At 51.9% G+C, this 17773-nt stretch overlaps 7 protein-coding genes across 7 annotated transcripts; 4 read left to right on the top strand and 3 right to left on the bottom strand.

Moving 5' to 3' along the window:
* Positions 1–382: 382 nt before the first annotated feature.
* rom2 (putative Rho guanyl nucleotide exchange factor (Rom2)) lies at positions 383–4582 on the top strand. Its single transcript, XM_040942142.1, has 4 exons — positions 383–3301; positions 3371–3801; positions 3863–4294; positions 4350–4582. The coding sequence occupies exons 1-4, from the start codon at positions 637–639 to the stop codon at positions 4425–4427; spliced, it is 3606 nt and encodes a 1201-aa protein (XP_040794936.1). The 5' UTR covers positions 383–636; the 3' UTR covers positions 4428–4582.
* Positions 4583–6152: 1570 nt separating this feature from the next.
* Positions 6153–6688, top strand: BO72DRAFT_39977 (uncharacterized protein). Its single transcript, XM_040942138.1, has one exon. It carries the CDS (start codon positions 6251–6253, stop codon positions 6545–6547), a length of 297 nt encoding a protein of 98 aa, XP_040794935.1. The 5' UTR covers positions 6153–6250; the 3' UTR covers positions 6548–6688.
* On the bottom strand, positions 6618–8228 carry aspA (putative septin AspA). Its single transcript, XM_040942135.1, has 5 exons — positions 7983–8228; positions 7797–7913; positions 7652–7739; positions 6991–7593; positions 6618–6926 (listed from the first exon to the last, which is right to left on the bottom strand). The coding sequence occupies exons 1-5, from the start codon at positions 8005–8007 to the stop codon at positions 6689–6691; spliced, it is 1071 nt and encodes a 356-aa protein (XP_040794934.1). The 5' UTR covers positions 8008–8228; the 3' UTR covers positions 6618–6688.
* Positions 8229–9569: 1341 nt separating this feature from the next.
* BO72DRAFT_473652 (T6SS phospholipase effector Tle1-like catalytic domain-containing protein) lies at positions 9570–11684 on the bottom strand (the record flags this gene model as incomplete). Its single annotated transcript, XM_040947216.1, has 2 exons — positions 9570–11213; positions 11268–11684. The coding sequence occupies 2 exons, from the start codon at positions 11682–11684 to the stop codon at positions 9570–9572; spliced, it is 2061 nt and encodes a 686-aa protein (XP_040794933.1).
* A 1167-nt stretch (positions 11685–12851) lies between these two features.
* BO72DRAFT_454131 (HpcH/HpaI aldolase family protein) lies at positions 12852–14336 on the top strand. The gene is made up of 6 exons (XM_040946157.1): positions 12852–13073; positions 13207–13327; positions 13383–13511; positions 13588–13813; positions 13869–13985; positions 14044–14336. Exons 1-6 carry the CDS (start codon positions 13003–13005, stop codon positions 14205–14207), a joined length of 828 nt encoding a protein of 275 aa, XP_040794932.1. The 5' UTR covers positions 12852–13002; the 3' UTR covers positions 14208–14336.
* A 246-nt stretch (positions 14337–14582) lies between these two features.
* BO72DRAFT_454130 (phosphatidylinositol-3,5-bisphosphate binding protein HSV2) lies at positions 14583–16631 on the top strand. The gene is made up of 5 exons (XM_040946156.1): positions 14583–14960; positions 15047–15085; positions 15174–15271; positions 15371–15727; positions 15797–16631. Exons 1-5 carry the CDS (start codon positions 14852–14854, stop codon positions 16274–16276), a joined length of 1083 nt encoding a protein of 360 aa, XP_040794931.1. The 5' UTR covers positions 14583–14851; the 3' UTR covers positions 16277–16631.
* On the bottom strand, positions 16632–17595 carry BO72DRAFT_482083 (uncharacterized protein; the record flags this gene model as incomplete). The annotated part of the gene is made up of 2 exons (XM_040947712.1): positions 16632–17469; positions 17540–17595. The coding sequence occupies 2 exons, from the start codon at positions 17593–17595 to the stop codon at positions 16632–16634; spliced, it is 894 nt and encodes a 297-aa protein (XP_040794930.1).
* Positions 17596–17773: the final 178 nt, after the last annotated feature.

Below are 17773 nucleotides of genomic sequence, written 5' to 3'. Positions count from 1 at the left end.
CCCCCCCTCCTTTCTTCCCTCCCTCCCCACTCTTAATCCTCTCTCTGCCTAGTCTCTTCGGATTTGCGTTGTCTAGGCACTGTGAGTCGATCCACCCATCAGCTAGAGGGAGAATGCTGAGGTTATGAACCAGGGGTCCTGGTTTGCCGTTGCGCTCAAGGCTCCTCCAAGCGCACCTCGATTACCATCAACACACCACGCGGTCTCGACGCCTTTCCCCAGGCTGTCAACCTATTCCAACCACCAAGCTCGTTGAGGCATGATACACCGGGGCGCTTCTTTCTCTGTTTAGATATCTTCTCTATTTCCTTTTTGCCATTTTATTCTTGTCTTATTTTTCTCTTTCTTACGTGCTTATAAATTATCGCCCGTGGAGGACCTCTTTTTTTCTTTTTCCCCTCCCAAACCCGCCCTCTTCTCCTTTTCTTCATCTCCACGACTTGGAACGATCTTTTTCATTGCGACAAACGGCACGCTCGCTACGACCGGATTCGATACCCTACCTGTACTGAGACGAATTCCTCCGCCTTCCACTCCCCCCCTGAACTCCTCGAGTCGCACCTACCAGATTGACCCGTGTCGCTATACGAAAGCCCAAGTCATTGCGATTACGAGCGCGAGGAGCAGCAAGGCGCCATGGCTGACTTAGGGGGCCAGCAAGGCCGGAATTACCGGCCTTACGGACACCCTTCTGCCTTCCAACGTGATGCTGCATACTCCGAGATCTTTGGCGGTGCTCCGCCACCGGGACGCTCGCAGACGATGACATCCCAGACTCCCCAGTTCTCTCAGGATCGAGCTCACACGATGTCATCACACGTCCCACATCCACAGATGCATCGAGGTCCGCCACCGCCCGCACGCCAGATGCAGAATGGATATTCATCGGGGGCTCCCAACGGATACTACCAAGCCTACTCCGGCAGCGCAGCACCTCCAGCTTTCCAGCAGTCTTCACAGCACCCCGCACGGCCCTACCCCGGACGCTCCGCTTATCCGCAGCCCCAACGGTTGGATTCTCGACCGAACACGGGACCACAATACCCAGACCCAAAGGGCTACACTAGGACAATGCCGGCCCATCCCGCCCTGAACTCGGACTCGAACCGGTCACGGTCAATGGCGAAGATGGGTGGTCCCCCAATGTATCAACCCTCTTTGAGCAGCTTCAATCACACTTCTGCCAATGCAATTCGTCAGCAGCAGTACACCGCGGCGGCTCCGATGACAGCTCAAGGGCGTCCCGTCCCTGAAAGGAATCCGAACGAGCGCGCCATGTCGTTGACCACGTACCCGACGGATCGAGATCACGCCTACACGACAAGCACAGGGCGAGTAATTCCACCCAGGAGGCAACCATCCGGACCCCCTAGCCAGGCCCCAGTCAATGGCTACCCACCTGAGCCACCCAGCGCCCAGAATGTTAACGGTAGGCCTCGCCCACCCAGCGATGGGTCCACAAACTCGCGCTCCATGTCGATGGCATCAACCGTCGTGCCGGATCGAACGATGAGCATGCAGAGTACTGTGGCTGGGAAGCCAAGCAATCAGCCCGGTCTTGCGCAAAGCAACTCGCGTCGCAGTAAGGTTCCGTTGGTGTATCCAGCTCTGCTCTCGCGTGTTGCCGATGTTTTCCGTGAGCGAATTACACTCTCAGAACTACAAAAGAACGGACTGTCATATCAAAACGCATTTACCGGTGCCCACGCAGTGGATCTAATTGCACACATCATTAAGACCAATGATCGGAATCTGGCTCTGCTATTGGGCCGCGCGCTGGATGCGCAGAAGTTTTTCCACGATGTGACGTACGACCATCGCCTCCGAGATGCGCAGGGCGAAATTTACCAATTCAAGGAGACAATGGGAGAAGAGGCGCCAAGCTCGGAGGTCAATGGTGTATTCACACTGCTCAGTGAGTGCTATTCGCCGACGTGTACGCGGGATAGCCTGTGCTATTCCATCGCCTGCCCCAGAAGGCTCGAACAGCAGGCTAGGCTGAATCTGAAGCCGCAGCCTGGGCTACGATCGTCTGCTTCGAAGGGCAGTCTGCACGGCGATGACGATGACAACGACAATCAGAAACTCTGGATCAATATGGTTCCTAAGGAGGTATCAGACAGTATTGACGATCGCGAAAAGAAACGTCAGGAGATCATCTTTGAGATCATGTACACAGAGCGTGACTTTGTCAAGGATTTGGAGTATCTGCGAGACTTCTGGATGAGGCCCTTGCGGGCCGCGGGCAATGCCACTACCTCGCCTATTCCCGAGCATCGGCGTGAGAAATTCATCCGGACGGTCTTTGGCAATTGCTTGGAGGTCCTGAAGGTCAACGGTGGATTGTGCGAGGCCTTAAATGCTCGACAGAAGGAAAGCCATGTTGTCAAGACGGTCGGTGATATTTTCCTTCAGCACGTGCCACGATTCGATCCGTTCATCAAATATGGTGCCAATCAGCTGTACGGCAAATATGAATTCGAAAAGGAGAAAGCGTCGAATCCGGCATTTGCGAGATTCGTAGAGGAAACGGAACGTCTCAAGGAGTCGCGCAAGCTCGAATTGAATGGTTATCTGACCAAGCCGACCACGCGTCTCGCCAGGTATCCACTCCTACTGGAGCAGGTCTTCAAAAACACAGCCGAGGATAGCCCAGACCGCCAAGATATCCCCAAAGCCATTGCTCTGATCAAGGATTTCCTGTCTCGTGTCAACGCAGAGAGTGGTAGGGCTGAGAACCACTTCAACCTGGTGCAGCTCAATGCTGCGCTGAAGTTTGGTCCTGGCGATTACGTGGATTTGAAGTTGACGGAAGAGAACCGGCAGATGTTGTCGAAGATGGCGTTCAAGAAAACGCCAACAGACAGCTCCGAGGTTACCGCATATCTCTTCGATCACGCAGTTCTCTTGGTCAGAATCAAGGTTGTCAACAAGCGTGAGGAGTACCGCGTATATCGGAAACCTATTCCGCTAGAGCTGTTGGTCATTGCCCAGATGGATGAGGTAATACCCAAGGTGGGAATTCCCAAACGGCCGTCGTCCAGTCTTCTCTCCAACAAGGCTGCAGCAAATCCTCCCACTACTAAGGATGGTCTTCCTATCACTTTCAGGCATCTTGGCAAGGGCGGTTACGAGCAGACGTTGTACGCTACATCAACCACTCAGCGCCGGAAATTCATCGAATTGGTAGAAGAGCAGCAGCGGAAGCTCAGGGAGCGCAACAGCAACTTCTACAATAAGACAGTTCTCTGTGAGAACTTCTTCACATCTGTCAACCGTGTTAACTGCCTTGTTCCAATTGGTATGTTCTATCTTGTCTCAGCCAAAAATCCCATTCTCTATATGCTAACCGCGCTTCGCTTTGATGCAGACGGAGGTCGAAAATTGGTCTACGGTACGGACAGCGGTATCTATCTCTCCGAACGTTGGCCGAAGGACAAGTCAGCAAAACCTCGGCGGGTTCTTGATGTCAGTCAGGTCACTCAGATAGATACATTGGAGGAGTATCAACTGCTTTTGGTTCTGTCGAACAAGACACTATCCTCTTACCCCATGGATGCGCTCGAGATTCATGAAGGCCAGAACACTATTGCGAAGCGACCTAAGAAGATTCAAGGTCACGCGAACTTCTTCAAGGCCGGTATTGGACTCGGACGTCATCTGGTGTGCTCCGTCAAAACCTCCGCTTTGTCGACCACCATCAAGGTTTATGAGCCTATGGATAATCTGGCGAAGGGTAAGAAGAAGTCGGCTGTCAGCAAGATGTTCCAGAGTGGACAGGACACACTGAAGCTCTTCAAGGTTCGTGCCCTTCAGACTTTCTTGTCATCCCGGACTTGGCAGCTAACCTTGCGTTTCACAGGAATTCTACATCCCTGCGGAGTCTTCCTCGATCCATTTCCTTCGCTCAACACTCTGTGTGGGCTGTGCCCGAGGCTTTGAGGTTGTCAGTCTCGAAACCACCGAAACACAGTCTCTGCTCGATCAGGCGGATACATCTCTTGACTTCGTTGCACGGAAGGAGAATGTGAAGCCGATCCACATTGAACGCTTGAACGGCGAATTCCTCTTGAACTACAGCGACTTCTCATTCTTCGTCAACCGCAACGGATGGCGTGCCCGTTCCGACTGGAGAATCTCCTGGGAGGGCAATCCGAACGCATTTGCACTTTCTTTGCCTTATATTCTCGCTTTCGAACCCAATTTCATCGAAATCCGTCACATTGAAACGAGCGAGCTGGTGCATATCATGACTGGAAAGAACATTCGCATGTTGCATTCGTCGACCCGAGAAGTAAGTCGAGCCTCCGGCAGTCACTTGATCCGAGCAGTTGCTTACCTTGTCACAGATTCTTTATGCCTATGAAGATGAATCAGGAGAGGATGTGGTCGCCAGCTTGGATTTCTGGAACAAGCCACAACACTGAGTCATCAATCAGTAAAAACCACTTATACGGGTGGAAGTGAAGCAGAAGATGCGAGGAGAGACAGTGTCATGTTCTATATTCGTCCCAAGTGTCACTTCTTTTGCTGCGCTTAGAAAGGCCTTTGTTTTTACTATCCCGGTCGGCTCAAAAGCGGCGAGGGCATACATTCATCCATCTGCGTTACTAACCTTGAACACATTTCCCCTCCCCCCTTCAGAATCTCTTGCTGCCCTTGACTCTCAGGAGGTCTAGTGCCAAAGATTCTTTCTCAATTTTGTTTTTTCTCCTTTCCTTCCTCTAATACCTCTCCATGTCAATTCATCTCCATCTACCCTGTCTTTGTACCCAACCCCATGGTCGATTTGGCGTACCCCCATCCGACCCCGCAAATTCTCTCCCCGACTTGTGTACAATGAAGCGCAAATACCACCTGTTCCTTTTATCCCCAATTTTTCTCATTCTTCTCGCACCATTTTTTTTTCTTCTCTTCTCTTTCTATCATCTCATCTATCTTATCCATCTTAGTCAAGAACTTCATGCTTCTTGTTCGTCCTTATGTGGTCCTACTCGCTGTGATCCGGGGGAGTCGTCACGTAGCTCTCTTCCTCGCGGCTTCCGATTTCCTCAACGCGCGTAAGCTCGCCTATAGAGTCAGGGTCCTTTCATGAACCTTGAACCAGTCGTAAGCTTCTTCTCCGAGAAAGAGCAAAAGATAGCCTTCTAAGCACCAGCCTTGAACCTAGACCAATTGCACTCACGCCCTTTCTGCCGCGCAGTGAGAGAGGTATATAGTTGAAGGCTCAAACCTCCCGGGCCCGCTGACTGAGTTAGCACTTCCGCCTCCGCTCCGCTTGCCGAAGTAAGCATTGATCTAGCCATGTACTGTACACCACGCACCCACCCACTCAATAACATAATATATTGTATTCCCCAACTTCATGCTCCCGTATCACGTCGATGCACTAGGGTCAATTACTAATCCACGCTCATAAAGAGTGAAAGTGTTCATATCTACCATGGCGACACACTACCCATAAAACTGGGACGAATGGGCAATGATCGCGATGGAAAAAGCAGACCGCAACATATTTTATGGACTGTACAGTCAGTACTTACCTTCGGTCCCGTGACTCTCCCCTACACCCGATTTCGTTGTTACGAGCCCCTCCGGATTGTGTTGGCAGGTGATGTCGAACTCCTGTTCGATCCATCGAACGGAATTTGCTTTGAACTAGAAGAAGTGGCATGGTAGGTGGTGGCGAGAGGTACATCTACGATCTATGGCCACAACTTGGGGTGAAGATCTACGGCACAAAATTCGTACCTTACCAAGCCCTGGACAGAATGCATTGGGATGGAGAGGACATGGAAGAGTAAGGGCACGCATAAATTTAGGAAAAGAACCCACGAGTTTGGTTTGTTGGGTTGGTTGGTTGGTTGGTTGGTTGGTTGTTTGGATAGTTGTTTTTGCTTGTTGCACACACACACTCACTCACATACAAATAACTCAAATATAACGACAAAATATAATAAGCTAAGAAAAAGGGGAAATAGAACAAGAGAAACTACCGGACAAAAGAGGGAATCTTGCTGCGCGCTGCTGACACTGGGACAGGGTTTCATGTGAGGGGAGGGGGAGTAGAAAGGAAGAAAAGAAAAGAGTAATGATCAAAAGGAACGAGAAAAACCAGGGACAACACAAGCAATGTTAGGAATTTGAAACTTTATGCAGATGCTTTCCTCGGTGATAACTGTGAGTGATTAAAAATGATGCTATTCTTCTGACTCCAGACATCTTGCAGCACAACGGGGTTAGATGATTGATGGCTTTCGAAAGACGATGTGAAGTTGGAAGGTTGGAAGATTGCAGCCGAAAATATGTCCGTTCCTTTGCCCTTCTTCTCTGTTCTTGTCTGTCTGGGATGATTCCCAGAGGGGTGGTTGGTGGCGGTGGGAAGGATAAAAGAGAGGGGAAAAAAAGCCAGACAGGATTTGTTGTTCCCAGTCATCGTCGTACTAAAACGGAACGTTGCATTTGCCCTCCCCTTTTCCTTGCAGTTCAAAAGAAAAATCAGGAAAGCAAAAGAGAAAAAAAAGAAGAGAAAAAGCTATTAACGTGAATAAACGGCCGACTAATCTTAACCCCGTAGACAGTTACGACTGCCGCGCCACGGTTCTCATTACAAAGGCACATACGGTGTCAGATGTCAATCATGTGGAAACCGTTTTCCATGAGTCCCAGGGATTTCGACGGTATTCGTTTAGGCATCTCCGTTGGTGACATCGACCTGGCTCTGGCTGGCCTCTCGTGCCATGCGGGCCTCGATTTCCCTCAGCTGGCTTTCGCGAGCCAACAGTTCCTGGCGCTTCTCAGCAATCTCACGCTGCACCTTTAGCTCGATCTCACGGAGCTTCTCCTCCTCGCGGCGGAGCTGCTCCTCCTTCAACCTGACGGACTGGGAGGCCAGATCCTCGGGGTTCATGGACGAGTCTTGTGTACTGTTGCGAAACTATTAGTCGGCGAACGGATAGCACGAATGATGTCAAGGCTAGGAATACGTACGGAGTAGCACCGTCCACGCTCTTGCTGAGCTTCTCGGTACGGTAGTTTTCGTAGAGGAAATCGTGGGTGATCTCCTTCAGATCGGCCAAGTGGCTGTGGAGAAGGGCGCTGCGAATGGCCAGGAAGTCGGAGTGACGAGGGTTTTCGACCTCTACAACACCCCAGGGATATTGCCTGGCACGCACCTTCTTGCCATCGATCTCAATCAACTCGTCGGAACCAACAATAGCGAATGGCATGAGACCCCGCAGCTCGGCATTCTCCTCCACGGTATCTTCGTCGTCTTCCTCGATGTCGTAGGGGAAGTTGTAAACAGGGATGCGGTAGTGCTCGATATCCTCCATGATCAGCTTCTTCGATTCGGCCAATTCGGCGGGGGTGAGGGAGTCGGCCTTGCCGATGACGGGGATGACGTTGACACGGGGCGACAGGCGCTTCATCAACTCGATGTCGAGCTCACGGAGACCGTGACCGGTGGGTGTGATGAAGTAAAGGAGGACATGGACACGGTTGTCCCTGAAGCGGGGGTTACGCTTGATCCGAGACTCCTCGGCAAGAATATCATCGTATTGGCGCTCGAGGTATCCAACAATTTCCCCGAAGCTGCGAAACGGTCAGTCGTGCACTGAGAGTGGTATTGTTTGGAGCCAGGGCCACCTGCCTTGCTTCGTTGTCAATCTGATCGCCAAAACCGGGGGTATCGACAATGGTGAGGGAGATGCGGGTGCCTTCGTCGTCCAATTCGAGTTCTGTCGAGCTGTGCATTAGCTCCAGCGTTGAAACACTTAGTGTGGTAGCCTACTCACCGACTGTGACAGGCTTGATGCGGACACCCTCCTCAATGTGAGCGTTGGCAGCGTCGTCGGCGTCCTTTCCTTCCAGGACCTTCTTTCCGCAGAGAGTGTTGACGAAGGTAGTGCGTCCTAGGGATATCGAAACGGCTGGTCAATTTCTGGGACTGGAGAGCGTGACTGCGCAGGTTGCAAACATACCGGTTCCGCTGGCACCACAGACCATCAGACAGAACTGGATACCCTTCTTGACGTTTTTCTTGCGACGGAGCTTGGGCTTGAAGTTAGAGGCGAATTAACCACAGTTGAGACTCAGAGCAGAGTTGAAGCAGTTGACACAATTGAAAATACCTGTGACCCCCAAGGCATTGGAAGAGCGTGGTGGTGGTGGTAGTGGTGGGGGTGAGGCAATTCGAGCGGCCGGCATAGAAAGGGGAAGGATAACAACTTACCGCGCTGAATGAGGAAGACATGGTGGGCTAAAGAAGGGAGGTGGGTGGGTGGGGGGGGGGCAGGGAGAAACAAAGAAAGAAAGGAAGATGAGGATGGAGAGTAGAATTAGAAGAGTTTAAGCAAGCGAGTGAAGGGTTGAAAAGAGGAGGAAGCTGAAGTAAAGGAAGGTCGTGGGAAGTGGAGGAGGAGGATGAAGGGAAGGAAGATAGAGGGAGAATGAATGCAGTGGAGATGGATGGAATGGGAATGGGATGGGATGGGATGGGATGGTTGTTGCTCTTCTCGCTCTCCCCTGAGGAGATGGTCTTCCCGTTGTACTTACTCTTAGTTAGTCTCCTCTCCCTTCCCACTGCCGCCGCCCCCCGTCAAACTGGCCGTTGACTAGTGGGTTTAAGGGGGTTGTAAGGCCACGATAGGCGGACACCTTAGGCACCGATACTCCTCCATGACCATACGCATACCAAAGTTACACTCCCGCAGGACTCCCCTTTTCCCCATTCTGTGGCTGGCAGACCAATCGTCACTATCCCAGGTCTTCTTCTCCAGACTGTCTGAGAGTGGTCCATGGTAATTCTGGTACGACCCGGGCTCAAGTGCAGTGCAGTGCAGTGCAGTGGCTCTTTCCACTGCCCCCATTCATGTTCACCCATGGATCACCCCAGGTACACTTCGAGGTCAGATTTGCTAGTTTGCTAGTTTTACTAACTACTGGCTCTCTCTCATTTACACATCTGTCTGCTGTAGTTACTCGAGATGATACTTACACAATTGACCTGTCCGATCCGGGGGCTTCAAGGATCTTCAATAATCAATTATTGTCAGGCTATGCAACTCCTGTTTCGCACCGACTGGAAATCAATGGTCCAGCAACTGTGACAGGGTACCTGACTGCAAAGCAGACAGAACCGTGAGACAGGTCTGTTTTGTCAGTCCTCAAGTGGCATCCAGATGCCCAATGTGGGCAGTCTTTGTTTTGCAGACGGACTATCAAATGGTTGCTGGGTTTAGTTCAGGGGTTTATGGCCACCAAAAGTTCCGATCGCCGCCGTGGGTCGCTGTGGACCGCCGTATCCCTTGGGAATTGGGCCTTCGGGGCTTGTGCTCTTTCGCTGCCTGAGGCATAAAGCCTTTTGCTGGTTGACGTTGACTCTCTACACACTTTATTGAACCAACAAGGCACGCTACACAGCCAATGTGTTCGAGGTAGGACCGACTCTAAAGCTGCCTACCTAGTTTCTGATCTATGTTGAACTGCAAAATATAGAATTGCAGGTGGGAAGACATTGTATTTCAGCCTGCATACCAACTACCGACGGACTCAACATTTTCAGCCTCTCATGCCTCCTCTTCAGGATATAACTCGCCTCGATCCAGCAGGTCCAAGAACTTCCTGGTGCGAGCACCCGTGTCGAGCATCAGCTTTACATTCTCCTCATTTCCCTTCGACGGTATCTTCTGCCTCAGCTTAAAGGCTACGGATCTCATCTGCCAGACACTAGTGAGCTGCGACTGGGCCTTGACTGCTAGGTGATAGAGTAGATCCGTCTCGCGCTCTGTCAAACTCTCTACCAAAGTCTTGGGTTCCTTGTGCCCCTTCAGGTATTTGTCGATGTGATCTATAGTCGGCTCGGGGAACCACAATCTTGGAGCCAAGAACGCCAGCCAGTCGGCCCGCATGTAGTCTCTTTCGTTCAGCAGATTACTATCTGTATCTTCCCACAGCGGCATCTCGGGGATGAGCAAGACTTCCGGTTCAGCAGGCGGCTGAGATCCGCCCCATATGGAGTCCCATTTGGTCTTCAGGTAACCTTTCTCTTTAGGTGGGAAGACTCCTCTCCAGAAGATCCCTTCTTGGATTTTACCGGTGGTTGGGTCTTTGGGGTCTTTCACGCGGGTAAAATTCTTTAGTGCTTCCGGCTGATAGCGTAGCACCGGTCCTTGGTTGGCCTCCCGGTACGGTTTGCCCAAGGCATATGCAACCACGGGATGAATATATTCTTCAGTAGAATAGAGATTCGGATTCAGAGCAACCAACTCGTTCTTGTCATTCTTCTTGAGCGGTTTGTACTGGCCAGGGGTGCGATTGATGGTGCCCGCGAAGCTCATACCGAAGGTCATACTGTCGGGTCGGAATCCCATACCCCAGCCACCATAGCCAGTACGATTGTCAGGGTCAGCTTCGTCGTCGTAGTTCTTGCCGTCACCATTAGCATAGCTGTAGCTGTGTGCCTTGTCCCATCTCTTGAAAGAGCGCTGCGATAGGTCAAGGACGGTGTTGATGTATGTTTGATAGAGACGCGTTAACTCGTAAGACTCGAATTGAAGGTTCGTGTGCTCTCGAACCCTGTCAATCATCCACGCCAGTGACAAGCTCGCCATCGATTCCAGATCTCCCATATGCTGCGCCGTCTCCTCGCTACCTCCTCCGATGTGAATGTGACATCCCGGGAACCAGCACTGAATCAGTTTGGTCGTGGTGTTGCGGGTCGGAAGGTGCCAAAGTGTGGGACTGAACGGTGCTCGATGATCATCCAGCGCCAGAGCGTGAAAGGCGTGCTTAATCTGTGGGTGCACGTCTGTGTCATGAAAGCCGTGCTCAGTACTGTTATAGTTTGTAAAATCATACCAAGTATTGTTGGGCAAGCCTAGAGCGCCGACAGTATCGAAAACACCAACCACCTCAATCGGGACATTCTTGTAAAACCGATCCTCATACTTCAATCCCACGGTAGCACCTTTCGAGCCCCCACTCCACGTGTCTATCCATGTGCCAGAGAGCTTGTTGCTGCAGACGAGGGCGAAGTTGTCCTGCCTATTCAACCTTTTCTTGTAATCATCGTACATGGCCCACCAGTCATCCATCATGTCCGGCATGCAAATTCCCATATTGCAAACCAGGCCTGCCAAGGCTCGGGCTGTGTACGCACCCCGGGAAAAACCGAAGATGTAGATCTCATCTCCCGGGGTCCAATTGTTGACCTAGTATGAAGTTAGGATAGCTTAGGCCCTTGCGATACTAGTTTTCCTACTTACCAAGAAGTTGTATCCTTCGCAGACATTTTCCTCCAGTCCGCGACCGAACGCGCCCTCCCAAGTCTTCTGAATCCCAGCCATCGTGTTGGCCAACCAGTTCTGATCGTCCTTCTTGCTCGTGCCAGTGCCTACGCCTGCGTTATAGTAGACAATCTGGTGGATGGCATCTCCCTTATCATCAGCAAGTCCGCAGCGAGCGATGGCACGACTGAGCCTTGCGACATTAGACGGGACGTTCATCTGCCCATGGTTGGATGACTGCCATGATCCATCACAGCAGATAATCAACCGCTTTGGCGGACCCTCGATGCGAACAGAGCGGTTCTTCGCAGTGGTGGCTTCGACTTGCAAAAAGGGTTCCGTCCCAATTTGATGGATCTTATCGATGCTGATGGACTCAGGCGCGGGATCCCCCATGGTTCTCGAGGCAGGCTGTTCTGGAGAATCGAAATTTGACAAGATGTTCCTCGGAGGCAGATCTCGCGGAGTGCCTTTTAAATAACATCTTGGAGGGTTGTGGAGCAGATCCTGCATGAACATGAATCGCCCCATCGTATTAGTTAGCGAGCTGAAAGATGGATCTACGCGGCGTAGCTGCAGTTGGTGTCTCTGATTCGTCCTTTGTTTTATTTTTCTTTGCCGAGCGCGGCGATCGACACAGATCGGAAGAGACGTGCGTGAGTTCGCTCGGATGCTCCGAAGCTATGGAATGAGTCTGAAGTAGCGAGACATACTGGACGCTGAGTAGTGGTACAGTCCTACCGTAGCTAACGCAGTGTGCACCATCGGCTAGCTGAAGAGAATCGCCACGTTTGATGTATCTAATGGGCGAGGCTATCGGGTCACGGCAACTGCAGCCAGCTCGGCAAGGCCATCCCTCACTTCCAGTCAATTTATCATAGAAGCGAGGTCATTTGGGTAGACGCTCGGACGGTAGGTCATGATGCCAAAGTAGCATTTAGAAACCATAGATTTCTAGTGGAACTATCACGTAAGAGAGAGTTTGTGGTGAGTGCATGTGTGTGTGCATCAAAGTGGGAGTCGGTGCGAAGTGTGTGTGTCCGGCTCGGCCCGCGTCATTTAAATGCCTTGGATGGCCGAATCGCTCTCCATACCACCACCGTCCACGGCTCAATTAATCTCTGCTAGTGTGGCAGACTAAGACTTGCAGAAAGCAGAAAGCTGCAGAGGGTGGAACCAGAAGATAATTCCATATGCAGAATTGGTTTCGTCCGGTATTTCAGCCCCTCAGTCGAAGAGACTGCCTGCAACACGAGGTTTTATTCTGCCATCAATGATGTCAAGGCAAAGATTTCTCATAGTTAGGTGAGTGATTAAGTCATCCTCGACTATTCTTAAGCATATAAGTGATCTGGCGCATTGTCATACACAAGATAATTTACTCATATCTCCTTACCTGAGTAGACCACCACATGGCTCACCGGACGCCAGTTCTGAGATGTTGACTGCCAATTGACTTATAAGCTATGAGGAACGTCCCCCGTCTTCGGACATCTTTAGGCCGGGGGAGACGGAAACTAATCCAGGAAACGTGGGGGTGGCCCCGGATTAAACCGCGGATAACACCTCTTCGGGTCGGACATGCACCGAGCTGTATATTTGTTTAAATTGTCTCCATTGACCTCATCCCGAGCGAGTCCCCTAAAAAGAATTACCAGGATAATCTCATGCCACAGCTTAAATCATTCAAGCTTCACAAGATACAGCAACAGTAATGGCCTCCAAAGTTGCCGACCCCCGGAATCTCCGCGACCAGTCCGTAGTGGCACACGGCTTCTGGCTCACGTACGTTGCTACCCCTCATTGCCCCTCACCTCATCTCCTCGAGCCTACCCTCTGTGATGGTATCCCAACGACCAGATCGCACGTACTCCTGAAATGCGCTCAATGACTAACGCTGCTCTTTTATCGTTCTTAGATTCCCCAGCGCTCCCCTCGCCAAAACCATTCTTCATCGGCCCTTCACAGAAAAGTCCAGATTCAGCTGGGTTCTCATTGACGCAGAGCATGGATTGATCACGGATAGAGATTACTATGACGTATGGCACCTTCATCATCGACTTGGGTCCAGCGCACTAACGACGGCTGATTTAGCTCACCAATGCTGTTGCTTCGGAAGGCGCTGTCCCCATCATCAGAGTCCCCTGGGGTGAGGAATGGATGATCAAACGAGCCCTTGACGCCGGTGCTCACGGCATCCTCACGCCCATGTGCCACACTGCAGTACGTGCAATGCATGATCCCTCGTGATGTTCCGAATCTGTGGCGAACAGCCGTACTAAAACTTCTTTGTTTCTAGGCCGACGCAGCCAACATTGTCAAGTTCTCAAAGTACCCACCCCTGGGAACCCGTGGCTTCGGACCGCTGTTCGCCACTCACTCATTCCCGAGCGTACTGCCTGGCGATGACTACGAAGCGGTCTCGCAGGATGGAATCATAGTTATGGTGCAGATCGAGTCCAAGTCCGGTGTGGAGAATGTGGAGGAGATCGCTCGTGTTGACGGTCTGGACGGCATTCTGATCGGTATGTTAAGGACAGAGCCCGTGTAGATTTCCGGGTGCTGACTTGTGCATCGCAGGTCCTTTTGATCTTGCCAAGCAATTGAACGTCACCAGAGGCGGCGAGGAGCATGAGGCTGCTATCAAACGCATCTTGGCTGCTACCAAGGCTGCCGGAAAGAGGGCGGCGATCTTCTGTACGTTCCACCTCTCGCCTCTGAGTCTTATAAGTTTCGAGATAGCTGACAGTAATAGGTACCGGCGGTGTCGACGCTCGGGCTCGTATAGAGCAAGGATTTGATATGGTATCTGTTGTTACCGACGTTGGACTATTGGGTGACGCAATGCAGAACGAGCTGGAAATTGCTACCGGTCAAAAAGAGATCGACGGCTCCAAAGCCTCGGGATCAGGATACTAGAGGACTCGGCCATGACTTATGATAGAACTTTCTTATTTGTACATGAACAACTTTGCGCAACAAACACCTGGGTTGAATGAAATACATTCTCTTCGGGACTGGACTGAAAGAAGCATGCTAGCCTCCACAAACATATGATGAATTGTCGTTGACTATAGTCAAGTACTAGGACATTCTCTCATGCAGGGAAACGAATAGTCATGCTCAGACAGATAATCTCTACCACGTAAGTCAACTAGCTACCATTCGCCTATTACATCATCCATGCCTGAGGGCGTCTGTGATGCCTCAGGCACCAAGACTCCAACGATCGTTTGTGTCGTTCATTCTTTGATGCAAGATAATCTCTTCACACCTTCAAACTGCAAAACATATCTTCTAAACATCAATTACTCCGTTCACTCGCCACGGTACTAATCAACATGCATTTACACGCAACAATGGTCCAACACTGTGACACCTTCCCCCTGGCCTTATTTACAAGGCGGCAACGACATTAGCTAGGCGGCTACGATGAGGTCAGCGCCCGTCCGGCGGCCGATCATCTGCTTCTGGCCTTCCCCGGAATTCCAGCAATTATACCTGGTTGACTCTATCCCCATCATCCTGCCCAGCGCTGATGGCCTCCTTCCTCGGTTGCCAGGATGAACACTCGCCAAGTCATCGATGAGTCGGTGGGGCCGTACTCACTGTCGGCCTCATTCAACAACGACAACACATGTTTCGCCGTAGGCCTGGACACCGGCTTTTGTGGTCAGTGGTCACTCACATGTGCTTGCTCTTCCCTCGAGGGCTTTCTTATCGGGAACAGCAGCCAAGCTAACCACCGAACAAAACAGTCTTCAAAACCGATCCATGTGAGCTTACAGTTTCAAGAGGTACTTGTCCAAACTTCTTTTCTCTTTTATATTCTCTATCTGAATCTCTAGTCCGGGTTGCTAAACACTGATCTGAACATCCCTACAGATTTCAACGCCGGAATTGGTCTGGTGACCATGCTCGGCCAGTCGAAATACCTCGCGATCACCGGCGGAGGAAGACAGCCGAAGTTCCCTCAGAACAAGGTGCGCCACGGAATCTCCCTCCTTTCTCCCCCCTTCCTCGACGTGCTTGGTTTGTGATGCAGCGAATCTATGTACTGACGACGATGGTTTCGTGTCTAGCTGGTGATCTGGGACGACGCGAAGCAGAAAGCCGCCATCACCCTTGAATTCCGCACCTCGGTCTTGGGCGTCCGCCTGTCCAAGTCGCACATAGTCGTCGCGCTGCTGAACAGTGTCCATATCTTTGCCTTCTCGATCCCTCCGCGGAAGCTCTCGGTCTTTGAAACAGTGGACAACCCTCTGGGTCTGGTTTGCCTGGGGGAGAAGCTACTTGCTTTTCCCGGCCGATCTCTCGGGCAAGTCCAGCTGGTCGAGCTTGAGACCGGGAACGTGAGCATCATCCCAGCACACGCGCACCCGCTGCGGGCCATGACTCTGAGCTCGGATGGCGCGCTTCTGGCCACGGCGAGCAAGAGGGTAAGAGCACCCGAGCCTTTGCCCATGTACAGCAGGCTATGATTTGATGGTAACTTACGTCTTTCTTAGGGCACTATGGTCCGGATTTATTCTACTAGTAACTGCACGAGGATAACCGAGGTACGCCGGGGTCTTGATGAAGCAGATGTATTTTCGATTGCTATATCACCTTCCAATACGCTGTTCGCCGTGACGTCCGATAAATCGACCCTGCATGTCTTTCCAGTGCCCAAAACTGAATCAAAGTGGGGTTTCTTGTCAAAGGTTCCCATGCTCCCTGGATTCTTCTCTGACATATATTCATCTGCCACTGCACATTTTGAGATAGGCAACGAACAGTCATCCGAGTCAGCCTATAACCCTCCACCCCTGGGGAATTCACTTGGGAAACCGTCCAAAGGGAACATCGGCTGGCTCGATGATAAAACCATCCTCGTGATTGGCTCGGGTAGGGATGGGCGATGGGAGAAATTTGTCCTTCACGAAGGCGATGACGGCAGACTCTATTGTAACAGAACGGGCTGGAAGAGGTACCTAGGAGGGGGCTAAGGGGAATGTGTCCGTCCGGTTTGCTGAGAGCTCCATCATCAACGACATTCGTGGTCTAGTCTTTTTGTGGTGTGGCCATACAGTCACCATCTCCGTTGCAGGCAACACCCACACTGCAGAAAATTCTCAAGGATCGACCCAACAATGCGTTTGCGGATTGGATATCGTATGGCGGATCAACTGATTTTGCTGATGGAGCTCATGCCGAGTCACAGAAGTTGGCTATCGAGGGGCGAGCGCAGTGCTCCTGGAACTTGCTCCTGGCACTTGCTTGGTGGCGTCTTGATTGCTTTGGATAGAGGCTTGACCTTTTTGAGTAGCATAATTTATAATTAGACAGCCTTGCTTTAGACATCTAACGATAGCGGTCTTCTCGGTCCCTGTTGCGCCTCGGCTCGGGTGATCTGGACACGACCGGCGTCCTGTCTCTGTAGGATCTGTCTCGTCTCCTGGACGTCGAGCGGCGGTCTCTATGCGATCGAGATTCCCTCGCGGGCGATCGGCGATCCCGAATCCTCCTTTCTCGCGAGCGGGAACGGTCGTCATCATACCGGCGACGGTGAGAACGGTGGTGACGGCTCGATCTCTCGCGGCTGTCTCGCCTGCGCGAGGACTTCTTCTCACTCGCTCGTGTCCTCTCCAGCGCACGCGCCACCTCTTCCTTCTTCTCCTCGATGAGGAACTCCTTCATCGGATCCTCCTCGTCATGTGTCCTGATCAGCTCCTCCAACTCGACTTCCTCCTTGAGCTTCGAGCGTCTGCGGGCCTCCTCGTCTCGTGGTTCGCTGGTGCGTCGCTTCCGTCTTGTCGTCCGCTCGTCATCGGTATCTCGATCGTCGACGGCCTTCCCGCCGGCCGTATCTTCCCCCATGAATCTCGCGACGTTGTCCGTCTCCTCCTCGTCATCCCGTCGCTTGTAGCGCGTGTGGTCCACGCGCAGAACCCGCCCCAACACGGTGGCACCTCCCAGATTATCGACCGCGAGATCCGTGCTGCGTTGATCCTCGTACTTGAGGAATGCAAACCCCCGGCTCTTCCCGGTGTCCTTGTCGCGGATGAGGTTGATGTGAACCGGCTCGCCGTACTGCGAGAAGATCGTGAGGATGTCGCCCTCGGACAAGTCGAAAGGTAGTCCTCCGATGTAGATATAGGCGGTGTCGCGATAGTCAGCGTGCCAGGAGGCTTCTGGGGGTCTGAGACCACCTGGTCAGCGACCATGACGAGGAAGGAACCCCGGGGGGATAGGTAGAAGGGGCAACTTACACGGCATTTTCAAGCTCGCGCTTGTTCAGCGCTTGGACTTGGCGGATATTATTCATGCTTCAAGTGCAGGTAAGGAAAGCGGTGAGATCTAGATCAAAGTATACATGTATAAGGAATAATTGCGAAAGCAGAGGGTGAGGTGCCGAGTGAGGATAGAGAAGGGCTGCTGGTCTTGCTTTCTTGCTTTCTTGCTTTCTTGGAGTTGCAGCAAAGCGGAAGTTCGAAATCACGGGC

Source organism: Aspergillus fijiensis (genome assembly GCF_003184825.1).
Source record: "Aspergillus fijiensis CBS 313.89 unplaced genomic scaffold BO72scaffold_126, whole genome shotgun sequence".
Lineage (NCBI taxonomy): Eukaryota > Fungi > Ascomycota > Eurotiomycetes > Eurotiales > Aspergillaceae > Aspergillus > Aspergillus fijiensis.
The sequence above is the reverse complement of the archived record's forward strand: the minus strand, read 5'-3'. Positions and strand labels throughout refer to the sequence as shown.